The 18,297-nt window shown below is 44.9% G+C and overlaps 1 protein-coding gene and 1 long non-coding RNA gene across 4 annotated transcripts in view; one reads left to right on the forward strand and one right to left on the reverse strand.

The window, feature by feature from the left end:
* The first annotated feature begins 5,885 nt into the window (after positions 1–5,885).
* Positions 5,886–13,644, forward strand: LOC309339454. Of its 2 annotated transcripts, XR_014155368.1 has the most exons (3): positions 5,886–6,200; positions 10,930–11,071; positions 12,688–13,644. It is a non-coding gene; the product is annotated as an uncharacterized lncRNA (long non-coding RNA). The 2 variants fall into 2 exon arrangements; XR_014155369.1 differs by lacking the exon at positions 5,886–6,200 and having other exon boundaries at positions 10,574–11,071.
* The window catches only part of POPDC1 (popeye domain cAMP effector 1), a 33,027-nt gene continuing 21,024 nt past the window's right edge, over positions 6,295–18,297 (reverse strand). The window contains exons 8-10 of one of the 2 annotated variants that reach the window (XR_014155165.1): positions 16,893–17,034; positions 15,686–15,869; positions 6,295–6,562 (exon numbers count right to left, since the gene is read on the reverse strand). Coding sequence is in view for 1 of the 2 variants with exons in the window: in XM_081857345.1 (XP_081713471.1) it covers positions 15,763–15,869; positions 16,893–17,034 (249 nt within the window). In the remaining variant the exon portion in view is untranslated. Of the gene's footprint in view, positions 6,563–12,952; positions 15,870–16,892; positions 17,035–18,297 lie in introns of those variants that run through there. The other variant, XM_081857345.1, reaches the window with a different exon arrangement.

Here is an 18,297-nt window from a genome sequence, read left to right on the forward strand (position 1 = left end):
TGAGAACAACCTTGATGAGCACCCTGAGTACTGTGTTCCAGGTAGCTGTGAATCCACCTGATGTTACTATCATTTCCCCTCACTTAACAGATTTGCAAACCAAAATACCATGGGGGATTTTTAGCCACTGCTCTGCTGAAATCGTGATAATTTTTGTCTGTGGCTTTTCCACAATCCAATAAGCTAGTAACCCAAACAAAAGAGAGAAAGATTAGTCTGGCAGGATTTATTTCTGACAGACCCACGCTAAAGTTTTCAAATGCTGGCCTTGTTATAAAGAGGTTTACAAACAAACTCCTCCTTAATCTGTTCTGATATCTTCTCTCAGATCCAAGTCTTATTGGTTCAAAAAAATAAAAGAGGAAAGATCACTGTAATGGGAAAAGGGGGCTGCTCGTGCGTAAGCGTTTAAGCCCTCAAAGCTTTGCCATCAGTTCCTAAACTCTCCCAGTCCGCGGAGCCATGGGTGCATGGCTACCTCAATCGCTGGCAGAATCCGTCAGTGGGCACTTCCGGAATTTACGCCAACATAAGAGTTCCTTGACGGAAACTCTCCTTCTGGATTCTCTGCATGACAGTTTCCTGCGCGGAGTAGGCGTCCCCAGCGGAGGTCCTGAGCCCTCCCCGCTGTTCTCACTGGAAGCATCTTGGAGCCATTCCTCCGACTGAGTTTCTGCAGGAACTCTCCCTCTCCCCCTACTGGTTCCTTCCTCAGCATCCGAAGGTCTCCTAGCCTCCCTGAGCCCTTCCACCACCTGACTCTCTGATGGCAGTTCCCTGACATCCACCTCCCCTCCAGGACCCCCCCTCACCCCCCCATTTCCCCCTCTTCTCTGGGTGGTGAGGCTGGGAACCCCCGGAAAGAATCCTCCTCATCTTCGGATGACTCGAAAACCGCTCTCCACCTACTACTGTCTCTTCTTCCCCCATACTCTTCCCCATCTGATTCTTCTTCCTCTTCCTGTCCTGATTCTGGGAACCCCGCGAACTCCTCTTCCTCATCAGTGGTGCCGAAGTGTTCCTCCCAGAACCTAGCCAAGGGCTGAGGCTTCCTTGGGAACCGGCGATGAAACGTTCCTACTAAGACCTCATCCTTGACCGTTTCTGCCGGTAACCAGGTATTTTCGGACTCCGGTTCCCCTTCCCATGCCACTAAGTACTCTACCTGTTTCCCCTTCCACCGAGAGTCGAGTATTTCTGCTACATGACTGCTGCGCTCCCTCTCTTCTACTTGCGGTGCCGTGGGAACCTCACCTTCACGTCCCCAAAATTCCCGCCCCTCCCGGTATGGTGATAGTAATGACCTATGGAATACTGGATGCAGTTTCATGTTGTCTGGCAGCCTGAGTTTAAAGGCCACCGTATTGACCTGCTGTATAACCTCGAAGGGTCCCAGTCGTTTTGGCCGCAATTTTTTGCAACCCCCCCCCTGAACAGTAACCCTTGTGTTGACAACCACACCTGGTCCCCCACCCTTATGGTCTCTCCTTCCCTTCTGCTCCTATCTGCCTGCTTCTTGTGTTCCTCCTTGGCCCTATCCAAATTCATTTTGAGCTGTTGATGTATTGCTTCCATTTCTTCCACAAAATGTTCCGCTGCCGGTACGCTCCATCTTTCCCCTCCTTCCCCTGGAAAGGCCCTGGGGTGACACCCATAATTAGCCATAAATGGACTCATGCCCGTGGACACATTTTCCGCATTATTGTAGGCGAATTTGGCCAGGGCTAATTTCTCTACCCAATCATTCTCTCTGTCATTTACATAACACCTCAGATATTGTTGCAGAATACTGTTTGCCCTTTCCACCTGCCCATTAGTTTCTGGGTGTCTGGCGGTTGAGAAATTGACCTCCACGTGCAGTAAGCTCATGAGCTTCCTCCAGAACCTGGACGTAAATTGTTTCCCTCTGTCTGAGACCACCCTCAAGGGAGCGCCATGCAACCTAAAAATGTGTTTTACAAACAACCTGGCGGTTTCTTCCGCCGTTACCGCATGTGAGCAAGCTATAAAGTGGCACATCTTGGTTAACAGGTCTACCACTACCATTACCACAGATTTCCCCTTGGATCTTGGTAAATCCGTCATAAAATCTATGGAAACTGCCTCCCATGGCTGTTCGGGTGTGGGTAATGGTTCCAGCAACCCCGCCGGTGCCGCCCTCTCCCCCTTTGCTCGCTGGCAGCGGTCGCACCCCCTTACATACTCTCGTACATCTTCCCTCACCTTGGGCCACCAGAATTGCCTGGTAACTAACCACATTGTTTGGTGTTGCCCAAAGTGCCCTGCGGTGGGGCTGTCGTGCAGTTGTTTGAGTACTCTACCCCTCAATTCCCCTTCTGGTATGTACAAGGCCCCCTTGTAGTACAACGCCCCGTTCCTTTCTTCAAACCCCCCGGTGTTCTCCCCGGCTCTCCTGAGCCCTCTGAGCTTATCTTGGGCGTATTCATCGTTCTCTGTCCCTTCTACCAGTTCTCGTTGCCCCACCAATGCTGCCCCACACACCCAGTGGTCCTCGGGGATGACATGTCTCTCTTCGGGCGCTCCCTCCCCCTCCATATACTCTGGTTTTCGAGAGAGAGCGTCCGCCCTTACGTTCTCTGGCCCCAGTACGTAGCGAATCTCAAAATGGAATTTGGAAAATTCCTGTGCCCATCGCACTTGTCTCTGGTTCAGTACTCTGGCCGTTCGCCAATATTCCAGGTTCTTGTGGTCCGTGCACACCTGGACCTTGTGCTGCGCTCCTATTAGCAGGTGCCGCCATCATCGAAACGCTTCATAAATGGCGAGCAGTTCCCTGTCGTACACTGTGTAGTTCCTTTTGGATTTATTCAACTTCCGCGAGAAGAAGGCACACGGTCTCCAGTCCGACGCATCCTTCCCCGGTTGGAGCAGAACCGCCCCTACCGCTCGATCTGATGCATCTGTTTCCACCCTCATCGGTTTCTGTACAAGAGCTGTTCTTCCGAAGCGAACACTTTCTTTAGCCGTTCAAACGCTCGCTGCGCCTCTTCCGTCCATGCAAATTTCTTCTTACTACTGAGACAATCGCTGATGGGAGCCGTTAAGTGGGCAAAGTTTTTGATAAACTTACGATAGAAGTTTCCAAACCCCAGGAACCTCTGCACGTCCTTCCTGGTTCTGGGTGTCTTCCATTCCAGTACCGCTTGGACCTTGCTTGGATCCATGGCCAATCCCTTGTCTGACAAACGGTACCCCAAGAATTCCACCTCTCTGGTATGGAACTGGCACTTCTCCAGTTTTACCCACAGCTGGTTTGCTTGCAGCCTGCTTAGGACCTCCCGGACATCTCGGACATGCTGCTCTTCGTCCTCTGAGTAGACCAACACATCGTCTAAGAAGGCCACACAGTTCTTATAGAGCAAAGGTCCCAGCACGTGATTCATGAAGGATTGAAAGCAGGCTGAGCCCCCCTGTAATCCGAAGGGCATAACGAGATACTCAAAGGCCCCCAAGGGGGTGAACATGGTAGTTTTCCATTCATCCCCTTTCCTCATCTGTATCAGGTTATACGCCCCCCTCAGGTCCAGCTTGGTAAAAATCTTTCCCTTCCTCACCCTGGTCAAAATGTCGTCAATCCTGGGCATGGGAAAGGCCACAGGTTCTGACACCGAATTTATGGCCCGGAAGTCCACGACCAGCCTGGGTTTAGTAGTGTCTTTTTTGTCCACAAAAAACACTGGGCTGCCCCCCACTGCTCTTGACTCCCTGATGAAACCTCGTTTCAGGTTCTTGTCTATGAACTCCCTTAACTCCTGCATCTCCCTGTCTGACATGGCGTACAGCTTGCCCACTGGTAGCTGGGCTCCCGGGAGTAGGTTAATTTGACAGTCAAAGGGTCTATGCGGGGGCAGTCTATCTGCTTCCTTCTCACTGAAGACGTCACTCAGGTCGGCGTATTGTCGGGGTATTTCTCCCTTTTCCCCCACCGCCATCCCTGCAAGACTGGCCCTAGCCAGCCCCTGCATTTCTCTTCCCTTGCAGTGCTCTAGGCAATGAGCTGACCCAAAAGAGACTGTCCGCTGGTGCCATCCCACTAGCGGGTCATGTAGCGCCAGCCAGCTCATTCCCAAGATGATGGGAGGTCCTGCTAGTGTGGCTACATGAAATGCAATGACTTCCGTGTGCCTTGCCACTCTCATTGTCATGGGGACCGTCTGTTGGTTTACTTCTCCTCCCAGCAGTTCCCTCCCGTCAATCGTTGTCACCTGCAAGGAAGGACTTAAGGGCAGCGTCTGTATCTGGTGCTCTGACGCAAACTCCTTACTCATGAAATTGCAGGAGCTGCCTGAGTCTAATAGGGCTTTTATCGTGAGTGGATGTCCGTTGGGTAGCTCTAGCAGCACCTCTACGACGAGAGCAGCTCTTGGGGGTTCAGGCTTGGGCACGTTCACTGATCCTTGGCCTGACTGCTGTGCCCTGTCGCTGGCAGCCAGGCGTTGGCTTTTACCTGCTCCTTAACCCCCTCCTCCTCACTCCCAACAGCCCCCACCATTCCTTGCCATCCCTTCCTTTGCGGGCAGACCCTGGCAAAATGTCCTGGCTGTTGACAGAGGAAACATTTTGTGGCGCTCTTCCCCTCCTTCTTCCGCCCTTCGTTAACATTTGAAGTTCCGCGCGTGCTCGCCCCTCCGATCTCCATCGGTTCTGCTGGCGGGGAAGGTTGCGCCGGCATCTCAGGAATGCGGAAATCATTCCAACGCTCTCCTCTCCCTTCCCGCTTCTCCAGAGCTCTCACCTCCTGGCGCGCTCCAATCGCAAGCACCACCTTGGTCAGCTGATCCATGGACTCCGGACGGGGCGCGCGGGAAAGTTCATCTTTCACCGCTGGGGCTAGGCCTTCTTCAAACAGCATCTGTATCGGGTCCGAAGACAGGTCCCACCCCAATTTATGTATAAGCATGGTAAACTGTGTCCAATACTCTCGGACTGATTGATTTCCCTGTTTGCACGCCATTAACTGTCTGCGTACCATGCCCTGTTCAATCTGGCTGGAAAACATCAAGTCCATCGCGATAAAGAATTTCCTCAAGTCTTTTAAGGCGTCATTATTCGATGCCATCAGGGGCCTCACCCAATCTCTAGCCCCTCCCTCGAGGTGCCCAATCACAAAAGCCACTCTCGATTCCTCATCGGCAAAGTCATCGAATTGCAGGTTCAGTGCATACTGCATCTCTGTCTTAAAGGCTTGGTAGTTCCTTGGGTCACCCCCGAATTTCTGTACCAACCCCGGTACCTTCCTTGCGATGGGGGTGGGTTTCCCCTGTGCATCCTGCGCCCTCCTTTCCTCGAGCCGCGCCGTTAGCAGTGCCAGCTGGTGCTCCAAAGCTCTGTTTCTCTCCTCCAGAGTTGGTCCCTCTCCAGCTCCTCCTGCTCCTCCGGCTCCGGTAGGGTTGCTCATGATGCCTCTCCTTCGCACAAGCAGCGTCAAGGACTGACGGATTGCTGTAATGGGAAAAGGGGGCTGCTCGTGCGTAAGCGTTTAAGCCCTCAAAGCTTTGCCATCAGTTCCTAAACTCTCCCAGTCCGCGGAGCCATGGGTGCATGGCTACCTCAATCGCTGGCAGAATCCGTCAGTGGGCGCTTCCAGAATTTACGCCAACATAAGAGTTCCTTGATGGAAACTCTCCTTCTGGATTCTCTGCGTGACAGTTTCCTGCGCGGAGTAGGCGTCCCCAGCGGAGGTCCTGAGCCCTCCCCGCTGTTCTCACTGGAAGCATCTTGGAGCCATTCCTCCGACTGAGTTTCTGCAGGAACTCTCCCTCTCCCCCTACTGGTTCCTTCCTCAGCATCCAAAGGTCTCCTAGCCTCCTTGAGCCCTTCCACCACCTGACTCTCCGATGGCAGTTCCCTGACAATCACCAAACCAATTCAGAGACCACCGGATCTTGTCATTTGAATGTGAACTTCAAGGATAATGTGCCACAATATTTTTCTCATCTTTAACAGATTTGCGCCAAATGTATTGCTCTGCTCTCCTTTGGGCCACATCAGTGAGGCTGAGTCTTATTGTCTAGCCGGCCCAGGATCTCCATTCACACTGCCCAGGCTTGTGACCTGGGGAGGTCACTTCACTGCTGCAAACACAGCTGTTTGACTTCACCTCCAGAGGTGCACTCCATTGTCTCTGAAGTCCGACAGATGCCAGCAACAACAAAACAAACATATTTATTAAAAATGGGGTGAGTTTCTTAAATTGCAATTCCAGTAATTGCAAAAGGAGATAAGAATGACAAGTCTTTTAAATACTAAGAATTAAAGATTATCTGTTTCGGCAGAAAAAAATAAAGAGTTCTTCCAGTGAGGTGAATTCATAAGCAGGTTTCCTCTTACCTTATCAATTCTCATTGGTTAAGCAATAATGCTTGTTCTCTGCTTAAAAGCCATAAAGAGGTCTACAGTGCTGCTGTTTGTGTGCACAGAGGAACCACATAAAGCAATCCCTAGGATGAATATTGCCACCTGGAGAGTCATTCATGTGCAGGGCTAATCAAATTGATAAATGGCTTCTTCACATCACTGCAAATGTCTTTAAAAAGGAGATCTGAAATAATGGGGGTGAGGCAGAGAAATAATCAGTTTATCCGCATGTCTAGTCACACTACAAATAAGGGGTAGTTCATATATCTTCAGCTATAATGGCTACTCTGATCCAGGGCGTGTGTGACTCTCTGGAATCCTCACCCGATTCTAAGGCACAGTTAGTGATCTGTTCTGGATGGGAGCTGCTTTCCTATGCGCTTATCTCTACACAACAAATTTATGCTTGTGTTTATGCCAATCTAATTGTTCTGGCATCCTTAAAATAAATTTATTGTTATCTTAACAGAGTAGTTGTGACTTCAATGCAGGGATGCAGCATAAACCATTCATAACACAAAGTAACTTCATAAGAGCAAAAATGTAGCATGACAATTCAGCAACAACAATAGCTTTATTAAATAAGAGCAAAAATATAGTATGACCATTCAGTCAGCTGTCCAAATCTGTTAACTGTCATACACCCCACCAGTCACATGGCTCACTCTGATTCTAGTCTTTTAAAAGTACTAATAATTTTGTGTTGTGGTTATAAGCACAGCAGCTGTCTTATGTTTCTTCTCCCTGTAGCCACCACCACCATTCAGCACCCCCAATATGCCCCAGTGGTTGAGGGACCCTCCAGGGCAGATTTTCAGGCTGTGCAAAGGTGGGGGAGAGAAGGGAATCTGAAAGTCCCATTCCACAAGTAAACCTTCCATTGAGCAAGCAAGCTGCCACAACTGAATCTCGCCCTATATATTTCATTTGTGAAGTGCCTAAGAATCATAGAATCATAGAGTTGGAAGAGACCACAAGGGCCATCGAGTCCAACCCCCTGCCAAGCAGGAAACACCATCAGAGCACTCCTGACATACGGTTGCCAAGCCTCTGCTTAAAGACCTCCAAAGAAGGAGACTCCACCACACTCCTTGGCAGCAAATTCCACTGTCGAACAGCTCTTACTGTCAGGAAGTTCTTCCTAATGTTTAGGTGGAATCTTCTTTCTTGTAGTTTGGAACCATTGCTCCGTGTCCGCTTCTCTGGAGCAGCAGAAAACAACCTTTCTCCCTCCTCTATGTGACATCCTTTTATATATTTGAACATGGCTATCGTATCACCCCTTAACCTCCTCTTCTCCAGGCTAAACATGCCCAGCTCCCTTAGCCGTTCCTCATAAGGCATCGTTTCCAGGCCTTTGACCATTTTGGTTGCCCTCCTCTGGACACGTTCCAGTTTGTCAGTGTCCTTCTTGAACTGTGGTGCCCAGAACTGGACACAGTACTCCAGGTGAGGTCTGACCAGAGCAGAATACAGTGGCACTATTACTTCCCTTGATCTAGATGCTATACTCCTATTGATGCAGCCCAGAATTGCATTGGCTTTTTTAGCTGCCGCGTCACACTGTTGGCTCATGTCAAGTTTGTGGTCAACCAAGACTCCTAGATCCTTTTCACATGTACTGCTCTCAAGCCAGGTGTCACCCATCTTGTATTTGTGCCTCTCATTTTTTTTTTGCCCAAGTGCAATACTTTACATTTCTCCCTGTTAAAATTCATCTTGTTTAGAAACTAAGCCCGGTTCACAGTACCTACAAGGACAGCCCTGCCCAATAGGTTTGCAGTTTAGTGTTGGCAGACAGTGGCAATAACTTCAGTGCAAAAGCACTGCTTAGTTGAAGGTGCTGGGGATTCATTTAGTCTCTCCAAGCAGAAATGGTGCCCTGGGATGGTGGGATGATTCTTAAGTTAGACTGGGTGTGTAGCAATTATGAGATGGACAATTTTCCACCCGCCTACTGTATAATACACTGAGCTTCAGAGTTTTACACTACATTTGATTGTGGTTTTATATCTTTATTTTATTCTGTGAACTGCCCTGAGACCCCTGGGTATAGGGCGGTATAATAATAATAATAATAATAATAATAATAATAATAATAATAATAATAATATATTAATAATAATAATAATAATAATTAATAAAAAATAAAAATAAAAATTACATGATTCATGTTAATTCTGTGTTGCTGTTCTACCCAGCTTCTTATTGCCTAGGCTAAAGGTGCTTCCAGATGACTTGTCTATTGACCACACCAGATATGGTTTTAGGGTACCATGACCAGTTCAGCCACAGGGGGGCGCCACAACAATGCTGTAGAATGGAGTATGAGAGGCCGCTGAAATTTGTTGAGTTCCCCCTTTTGGTGAGTCATGGAGCTGTAGGTGGCAGCTTCTCAGAAAAGGATCTTCAGACCCTAGCCTAGACCAACTCTGCCCACACAACGTGGCCATTGTATCTTCCTGACCAGAAAAGAGTTGTAAGAGGGCTTCATGTTGAGCCTTGCTTGTGCAACAAGGGGGTTATGCGTATGATTCAGCTCTGTTCTTTCATGGAAACCTGCTCATCAATCCTGGCTTATTTCTTAGCCCTGACCCCTACCTTCCTCTGCGTTTACTCTTAGGTCTTGACTACTAACCTGTCCCATGACCGTTGGCTCATGCAGCACTGTTGCCCATGACCCAGCCCTGACAATACAAATATGCAAATACTACAAATTGTGGATAGCTTCTGGGCAAGTAACAGATGCATCTTAGATGGGGAAATTGAAGTCCTCCCTATATTTTGGATTGCAGCCCACAACATCCCTATTCATCCCTGGTCACTGGCAATGCTGGCTAGAACTGATGGGATTTGGAGCCCAGTAACATCTGGAGAGACAATTATTGCCCATGCCTAAAACAACCAAGACTCCTAGATCCTTTTCACATGTACTGCTCTCAAGCCAGGTGTCACCCATCCTGTATTTGTGCCTCTCATTTTTTTTGCCCAAGTGCAATACTTTACATTTCTCCCTATTAAAATTCATCTTGTTTGTTTTGGCCCAGTTCTCCAATCTGTCAAGGTCGTTTTGAAGTGTGATCCTGTCCTCTGGGGTGTTAGCCACCCCTCCCAGTTTGGTGTCATCTGCAAATTTGATCAGGATGCCCTTGAGTCCATCATCCAAGTCGTTGATAAAGATGTTGAATAAGACCGGACCCAAGACAGAACCCTGTGGCACCCCACTAGTCACTCTTCTCCAGGATGAAGAGGAACCATTGATGAGCACCCTTTGGGTTCGGTCAGTCAGCCAGTTACAAATCCACTGAGTGGTAGCATAGTCAAGTCCGCATTTTACCAGCTTCTTTACAAGAATATCATGGGGCACCTTGTCAAATGCCTTGCTGAAATCAAGGTAGGCTACATCCACTGCATTCCCTTCATCTACCAGGCTTGTAATTCTGTCAAAAAACGAGATCAGGTTAGTCTGACATGACTTATTTTTCAGAAATCCATGCTGACTATTGGTGATCACAGCATTCCTTTCTAGGTGCTCACAAACTGTTTGCTTAATGATCTGCTCCAGAATCTTCCCTGGTATTGATGTCAGACTGACTGGGCGGTAATTATTTGGGTCCTCTCTTTTCCCCTTTTTGAAAATAGGGACAACATTTGCCCTCCTCCAGTCTGCCGGGACTTCGCCTGTTCTCCAGGAATTCTCGAAGATGACTGCCAGTGGTTCTGAGATCACATCTGCCAGTTCTTTTAATACTCTTGGATGCAGTTCATCTGGCCCTGGAGACTTGAATACATCTAAACTAGCCAAGTATTCTTGTACTATCTCCTTAGTTATTCTGGGCTGTGTTTCCTCTGCTGAATCATTTGCTCCAAATTCTTCAGGTCGGGCATTGTTTTCTTTATTGGAGAAGACTGAGGCAAAGAAGGCATTGAGGAGTTCAGCCCTTTCTGTGTCCCCTGTTTGCATTTCACCATCTTCTCCTCTGAGTGACCCCACTGTTTCTTTGTTCTTCCTTTTGCTACGAACATACCCATAAAAGCCTTTTTTGTTGCTTTTAACCTCTCTAGCAAGCCTGAGTTCATTCTGTGCTTTAGCTTTTCTGACTTTGTGTCTACACGTGCTGGCTATTTGTTTGAATTCCTCTTTGGTGGTTTCCCCCCTTTTCCATTTTTTGTACACAAAAGCATGCTAGCTTGGTCTTTGATTCAGTGGTTTATTCTGAGTACTGATGCAAAACACTACATTTACAAAGAATACATTGAATGATTTTTACTGTTTGAACTCAAAAAGTATCCCCACTCCTTCTGCCTTGGTTTTTTAACACAAACACACAGCTCCTTTGTCAAAAGGCAGGATAAAGAGAATGAACATCATTGAACTCAATGGGAATTACCGCCTAATCCTATGCACTCAGAAGTAACGCTCCAATCTTATGCATAGGAACAAATCCCATAAAACTCATTGAAACTGTAATAACCCCCCCCAAAAAAATCCCACAATCCGCTGTGCATGTAACACGTGGAATTAACTTCCTGTGATTTTTCTGCTCTCAGATCTTCAGCATTCAGAATGTTTTAGACCAGGAATGTGGATCAAGAACCGTTCTACCCCCGCCCCATCAAGGGCTGCATTCTTTCAGAGGGAGTCTGTTGGCAGTTGCATGCTTGCTGTGGATGGAGGTGCAGCCAAAAGTGGGTGAGCCACCCCCCTTTTTTAATGGTTTCATCGTGTAGCAACCATGTCTTCTCTTTCCTTCACTCTGTCACACACAATATGGAAGAGGAAGTTTTCTCCACATGGTTGCCTGGAGAGCAAGAGGCCAGAGGTCTTCAGGTCACCTGGCCCTGAATTAGACACTAAAAAAATATATGCATGTGGTGTCATTTGGAACTAGCGCTGCCACCTCCAAACTCTTAAGTAATATCTGTAATTTTGAAGAATTGCATAGAAATCAAAGACATCACCATGCTGCAGTGATCAGAGAAAACTCTGCCCAAATATTGCCTTTTACTCAATTTTTCAGATGGGTAGTAATGGTCCAGTTCTCCACTCTCTGAAAGCACCTTTTAGTGGCTTGTCTGTTCAGGGGTGCATAGTCTCCAAATCTGCTCTGCAAACAGAAGACACAGTTCAGCGGCAATAGCAAGCAGATACTGGATTAGTGATCAACTTCTATGCCTTTAGTTTCAAGTAAGTTGGATGCAGCAGACCAATGGCCTTATTCTAGTTTAATTACAGGGAGTAATGAAATCCCATCTCTGATATTAATGCATGTACTCAGTGGGATTACTGCATTTGCTTTACACATACAGATGCATTAACACTTTAATGTTGGTGGCTCTGTATAATATTGTTCAGGCATAATGTACAGGCTCCTTGCTCAGTTGCCAGGTCTGGGCTGGTGACTAGAGCGTTTCAAGAAGAATATTGTCTATATATTTTATCTACTTTTTTTTTAAGTGTAGCAATGTCTGTGAACAGAACAACCTCTGCTTTGCATGCTTTTTGTGTCATAGGTGGCTGGGCTGATTGTTTTAGCTTAAGTCAATCAGTAGCTGAAATTTCGTTTCTGCATCACCTTTTACTACAGAGGATGAAGGGGAATTCATGTCCCAAGAGTAGTTTGTACAGGAAAGCAGGATGTGGTCTTAATATTTTATTAATCTCCAAGGAGGAAATTAAGGAGAAGCATAAGTGCTCAGTTACTAGAACCGGATGGTATTTAGCAGAATACTCTGCTTATAAGCTTGTTTGTGGGGGAGGTTCTAGTACATACAAGATTTTCCCGAGTGCACTTTTATTGCACAATTCTTACAATGGAAGAAATCCTTATGCTTCCGTCTCTGTATCCTTAGTATCCTTGAAGCTTTTGAAGGAGGCTTACCTTCTGCTTAGGAAAATTCATTGTTGTTGTAGGATTAATATTTCCATTTCCAGTGCATGTTCTGACAGCTTTCTATTCCAGTGTAAAAAAGAATGCCAAATGCAGATAGGTGGGCAAGAATTTTGGATGCCAGATGACATAAAAGTAATCTGATAATTTGCAAAGTTAGGCATTTCAGGCATAAGAATAGGTATTTTAACCATAATAAATACAGCTAAATTTATTACCTTTTATATAAAATAGTATATTTACTGAATATTTGAACTAGTATGACTCTTTGTAACTTTTTCCTATTCTGAAAGAAAGCTATTAAAATGTTTAAATGTAGGGTAGTCTCTGCCCCCCCAATTATTTCCAATCTGACATCTGTAATAATTCTTCTGTCGGAAAGCTGAAATTGTTTTATTTCCCCTATTAACTTTTTCAGGAGAGGGGGTGGAATATGTTGCTGTTCAGACGGGTGACAACTCCCAGAGAAATTGGCTATGCTGGTTGGGGCTGCAGAGTTATAGTCCAAAAAGGTTCCCTCAGAGCACCTCAACATGGATGGTACAAGTCCTACAGCAGATTAAGTCAAGGATACTGTTGAGGATGCTTAAGAATGTGGTTGTGCATTACAACAGGACAGAACAAATTTCCTATGCTGCTAGTGTTTCATATTAGCTGGCGGATAAAGAAGAGGTCTAAAGAAATGCAGGTATGTAATATGTATTTATTGTACAGAAAAATTAAATCTCTCATATATACGCTTTTCAAAAAGCTTTATTCCAGTTAGTAACATTGTGCTATATATGCAGCGTCAATAGAGCAGTGAATTATAGCTGAATCACACTATAAACTTGTATAGTCTAGTCCAGTTACATTCATTTTTTAAAACATCAATAACAACCATACTGGAAAGCAGTATTTCTCTGAAGGATCAATCCAGCAAAGGTGCAATTCTAGCTACTTTACATAAAGGGAAACACCTACAAGTGTGAATAAGGCAGATCCTTAAGCCAGCTCCTGATGACCATGGGGTTATTTGAAAAACTGGAGAAGAGATCTCAATGCTGCACTTCCTAGCAACCTTCAGTTACGTAAGGTATATAAATATCTGTATGGTGCAGTCCTCTAGTCCCTGGGTGGGTGGTCCCTGGGACCAAGGAATCTTGTAGATCTCCCTCATGGCTGTAGCCACTGTTATTCAATCATTGCCTGTGTTCCAATAGCTAAAGGCAAAAAACGAAACAAAAAATGTTATGACGGAGGATTGGAGGTAGTTTGGGATCTGCTGGATGCAAAATGCTGCTGTTTTCTGGATCCATTTCTGAAATAGAGATGAAAGTTTGCCAGCCCTGCCTAGGGCTAGTATGGTTATTTTCTTCCTAATGGGTATGGATTTTTTTTTTTAAAAAAAAAAACATGCCAGCAAAGCAGGGGGGGGGGGGGGATGACTCCCTCTTGCCCTGCTGGCAGAAGTCCAGCAGGACTGTAGTTTGCCCACCATGACAGCTACTTCTCCCCTCCCATGTAAGATTCTTTGCTATTTAAACGAGGTTCTCTTTCCAGAGACTTCTGCTAATGACATACCACTCTTTCATTATGTAGCCTTTTCATTATGATGCTTGCAATTAACAAATGTTTGCAACAGCCAGCTTAGAAAAACCACAGAGATGACATTCAACAAATGAGCTAAAATTATATACTTCCATTATTTCATTGGTAGTTAAGCACATCTTTAAATTTTCCGGTTTTAATCTATGGAAGTGTTTAATTTGGGATGAAGAAATCTCTGTATTACCATAATTTTTTTTTTTAAAAAAGGCACTGTGTTATTCTCTCCATCAGCATTTATGCCACAGATTACAATTTACCATTAATGCCAATAATTCTATGTTTGTGCAAAGCCCAATGAAAAAGCAGTATTGGATGTATTCTGTTCTTAGAAAAGGAGTGTAATGTAAGCACATATCAAACATTGATGCACGTAATGAAGTACAACCTACAGCAGTGATAGAAAACTTTGTGGGCCTCCAGATATTGGAGAACCAATTTGCCTTAGTGTGGTGAATGTGCTATATAATGGAGAATTGTTGTTCAACAACAATCTGCTGGGGAACAGATTCCCCACCACTGCACTGGCCAATATCCCACTGAGGTCAATGGCAAATGCCCACTCATTTTAATGATTTGATACTAATTAAAGCACTGTGACTCTGCCCTACCACATGAAATGCTGGTGCATTTACCCAAAAGTACACCGCAAATCAATTTCGTTGCAATAGTATTTTGAATTACTAATACTACAGGTTTTGTGTCCAGTTATAATAAACATCACATTATAGAACCATTCATAAACATTACACATGGCTGAAAGGGGAAAAAAATGTGGTTACAATTAAGCTATCTTTATGATTGCAATATTATTTGTACCAGTTCACAAAGAGTGTGCCATGATTAAGAATAGTCATACTTTGGAAGTCAGACAGAATCTGTTCCAGAAGTCCATTTGACTTCCAAAGTGTGGCTTCTGATTGGCTGCAGGAAGCTCCTGCAGCCAATCGGAAGCTGCAGAAGCCCCGTCTGACTTTTGGACTCCAAAGAACGTTCGCAAACCAGAACGTCTGCAGCGTTCAGGACCCAAAATGTCCGAGTGCCAAACCTGCACATCAGCACAAAATGGGAGCTAGGAGAATGTGGAGCAACTCCTGTATCCCTCCTACAAATAGACATATAGTGTGATTGTGACACACAACACAATAGATGGATTACATATTTCAGCTTTGACTGTGCTCAGTCTTAATATTATTAGGCAGGGCTGGTGAAGATGGGAGTTGCCTCAGCCCAGATGACTGCTTTCCCCCTACTGACCCAACAGGTGGCCTAGGCAGGTGAGCACCCCTGCAAGTGCAGCAGCAACAGCCGATTCTTGCGCTTCCAAGTCCCACAAATGTGAGGTCAAAAGAAGGCTCAAGTGTCAAGCTTATCTGTGTATCACTACTGCATTTACTGGCTTAAAAGCCAAAAAACAAAACAAAACAAATTTTTAATGGCACAGCTTTGCAAATGAATCAATTTGATTTGTTGGAACATAAACTGAAAACCAAAGATTGACACCTTGTTTAAAACCCCATTTCCAGACACATTTGCTCCAGTCGAAGAATCCACCGAAGCTGTAAGGACTTTCCCATTCACTTCAAAAGAGAAGCCATTCCTGTGCAGACTGTTCCATTACAAGCACAGACCTTTCTACACTATTGCTTCAAACAGGGCATTCTACTCCTGCAATCACACAAAGCTCCAGAATGGGGCTTCAAGTCCCACTAAAACCAGCTTTATTTATTTTTCAGGTAATATGGTTAAGGGGTTCACTCACAGTCTTTTTTTCTGGCATCTGTGTGTGGCCAAATATACATATGTATTTTAAAAAATCAAAAATTAACCTTATGCGTTTTGGCAAGTTTTCTGTGTCTGCCACACTTGTAGTAGCTCACTGAAATTCCACTCAGCAAGATCACTACTAAACTTTAGTTGATTTGACTGATGGGGGATGAAAGACATCATCTTCCACACTTTCTTCAATTGGTTTCATTTTTGCTGATGTTCTTAGACAAGGAGATGGCTGACCTGTCAACCGTGAAAAAAGGAAATAACTTAAAAATAAATTATTACACTTCAAAAAGGAAACAAAAACCAGCACATCCTCCCACCACTACCACCCATTTCTAAGTAAGAAGGTATGTGTCCTCTCAAGGAAATGGAGTGTTTCGGTTTAAATCTGAACAGGCTGGTTTAGAGGGAATACTGGTGCCAGCCAGGCAAACAATAAAAAACTGAATTACTTAGTGCCACCTATGGTTCATTTTCAGTATTGCTCCCCATCTTGAGCAGTACTATTAAGGATGTGAGCACTTTCTCAGTATTTTGGAATCTAAAATGCATAATAGGAACATTTCGGGGGGGGGATATCTTAAAAGGATGCAAGCATACAAAAACAAAGCATTATATCAGTTCAGTTTGAAAGTAAAGCTGGATGGAAAAAAGCAGAATTATGAAATCCATAGCAGCTAGTGTTTCTTCATTAATTCAATTATAAAAAAAAATCTGTACTCTCTAACCAACAGTAGTTCTTGCTCAGATCAGCACCTAACACAATGGGGCACTGCATCAAAGCTTGCAATAAATATTACAATTCATGGCCCTTTAAACTACATTGGGGGGGTACTGTTTTCATTTGTTAGTATGTTTTGTATTTTTGTGTTTCTATATTGTAAACCACCCTGTGATCCTCAGATAAAGTAGGATATGGAAGCTTAGTACAGAAGTTTAATAAATAAAGTAAAACCTGCATAGCATTTGATAATTTGCAACTGAATGTAGAAACTGTGGCACACTGAGAAAGATGAGATACAAGATATGAATGATGAGCCTGTGAAGTCTGAACTGCAATGTCCCATTCACACATGAAAATCATTGCTTGATTGCAGTCACTGCACAATGAGCATGAATGTGAGGACATATTTTTTTCTTAAAAATCATGGCCTGAACCCACAACTAATGTCTGAGTGCAATGGTATTTCCCCTTGTGCTAAAGTATTTTCCCCACAACACTTGCGATTGACTAGCTGGAAATGTAGGTTAATGACTCACGAAGGGTTGAGGCAGTGGAAGTCCCACGGAGAAAATGTTGCAAGCCATCTTCGCCATCACTTGAACTAGCCATGCTGTTTCTCATTTGCATCACAGAAAGTTGTGAGCACAAACTGGGCTGTCGATCTATTTTCTGGGATGTCTGTAGACAAAACGAGTTATACCAAATAGTTCATCATTACTAAACGTGAACATATATTTATTTCTTTGCATTTCAGTACCAATCTTGCTTCCTCCAAGGAGCTCAGAATGGCAGACATTTCTTCCACCCCCCCCCAAAAGCAATTATTGTTTGTATGCCACTGTATAACCATAGATCTCAGGATGGTTCACAATATAAAAAACAGAAAATACACAATAAAGAAAATCCAATAATCCCCCCTTCCACAACACATTTTAAAAGGGCATCAGATGTCAATCAGTCAAAGGCCTGGTTAAAGAAGAATATTTTCACCTGGCGCCATTAGCTGGGCTAGGCTAAGAACTGGAGAATGGTCCGAGGATCACCTGATGAGCTTCATAGCTCTGTGAGGATTTGAAATTGCTTCCTCCTGATCCAAGTCTGACACTCTGCTACATCACTGGAGATTGCCATATATGTGATAGGGCATACATACCTTTTCCAGGGAACTGAGATCAGCTATTAGCAGGGCTCATTTAAGTAGACTCACCCCCTCCGGCTGGATTTGTAGTATATTTATAGTTTCAAGGGCAGGAATTGGAAGATTTCGATAGATGATTTTTTGAGATGCTCTGCTAGTAAGAGGCCTTTAGAGATAATTATTTGTGGAATTCTTACTTTCCACATGTGTATGCTAAATGCCGTTTTCCCGGACACTTGAAAATGGTACGACAGTCATCACTGTGCTCTTAGTAAACTGCACGCTAACAAGAGTCATGATAATAATAATAATAATAATAATAAATTTTATTTATATCCCGCCCTCCCCAGCCGAAGCCGGGCTCAGGGCGGCTAACAACACTAAAACAGTACAACATTATAAAACATTATAAAAATGGATTAAAATGAATTAAAATCAAAATTGATGGCAACCATAAACTAAAGTTTTGTAAAGATTGCCAGAGGAGGGAGTCAGGCTGCGCCCTGACCAAAGGCCAGGTGGAACAGCTCTGTCTTGCAGGCCCTGCGGAAAGATGTCAAGTCCTGCAGGGCCCTTGTCTCTTGTGAGAGAGCGTTCCACCAGGTTGGAGCCGCAGCCGAAAAAGCCCTGGCTCTAGTTGAGGCCAGCCTAACCTCTCTGTGGCTTGGGACCTTCAAGATGTTTTTATTTGAAGATCGTAAGTTCCTCTGTGGGGCATACCAGGAGAGGCAGTCCCGTAGGTACGAGGGCCCTAGGCCGTATAGGGCTTTGAAGGTTAAAACCAGCACCTTAAACCTGATCCT

This window comes from Podarcis erhardii (assembly GCF_964252035.2).
Source record: "Podarcis erhardii genome assembly, chromosome: 3".
In the NCBI taxonomy this organism is placed as follows: domain Eukaryota; kingdom Metazoa; phylum Chordata; class Lepidosauria; order Squamata; family Lacertidae; genus Podarcis; species Podarcis erhardii.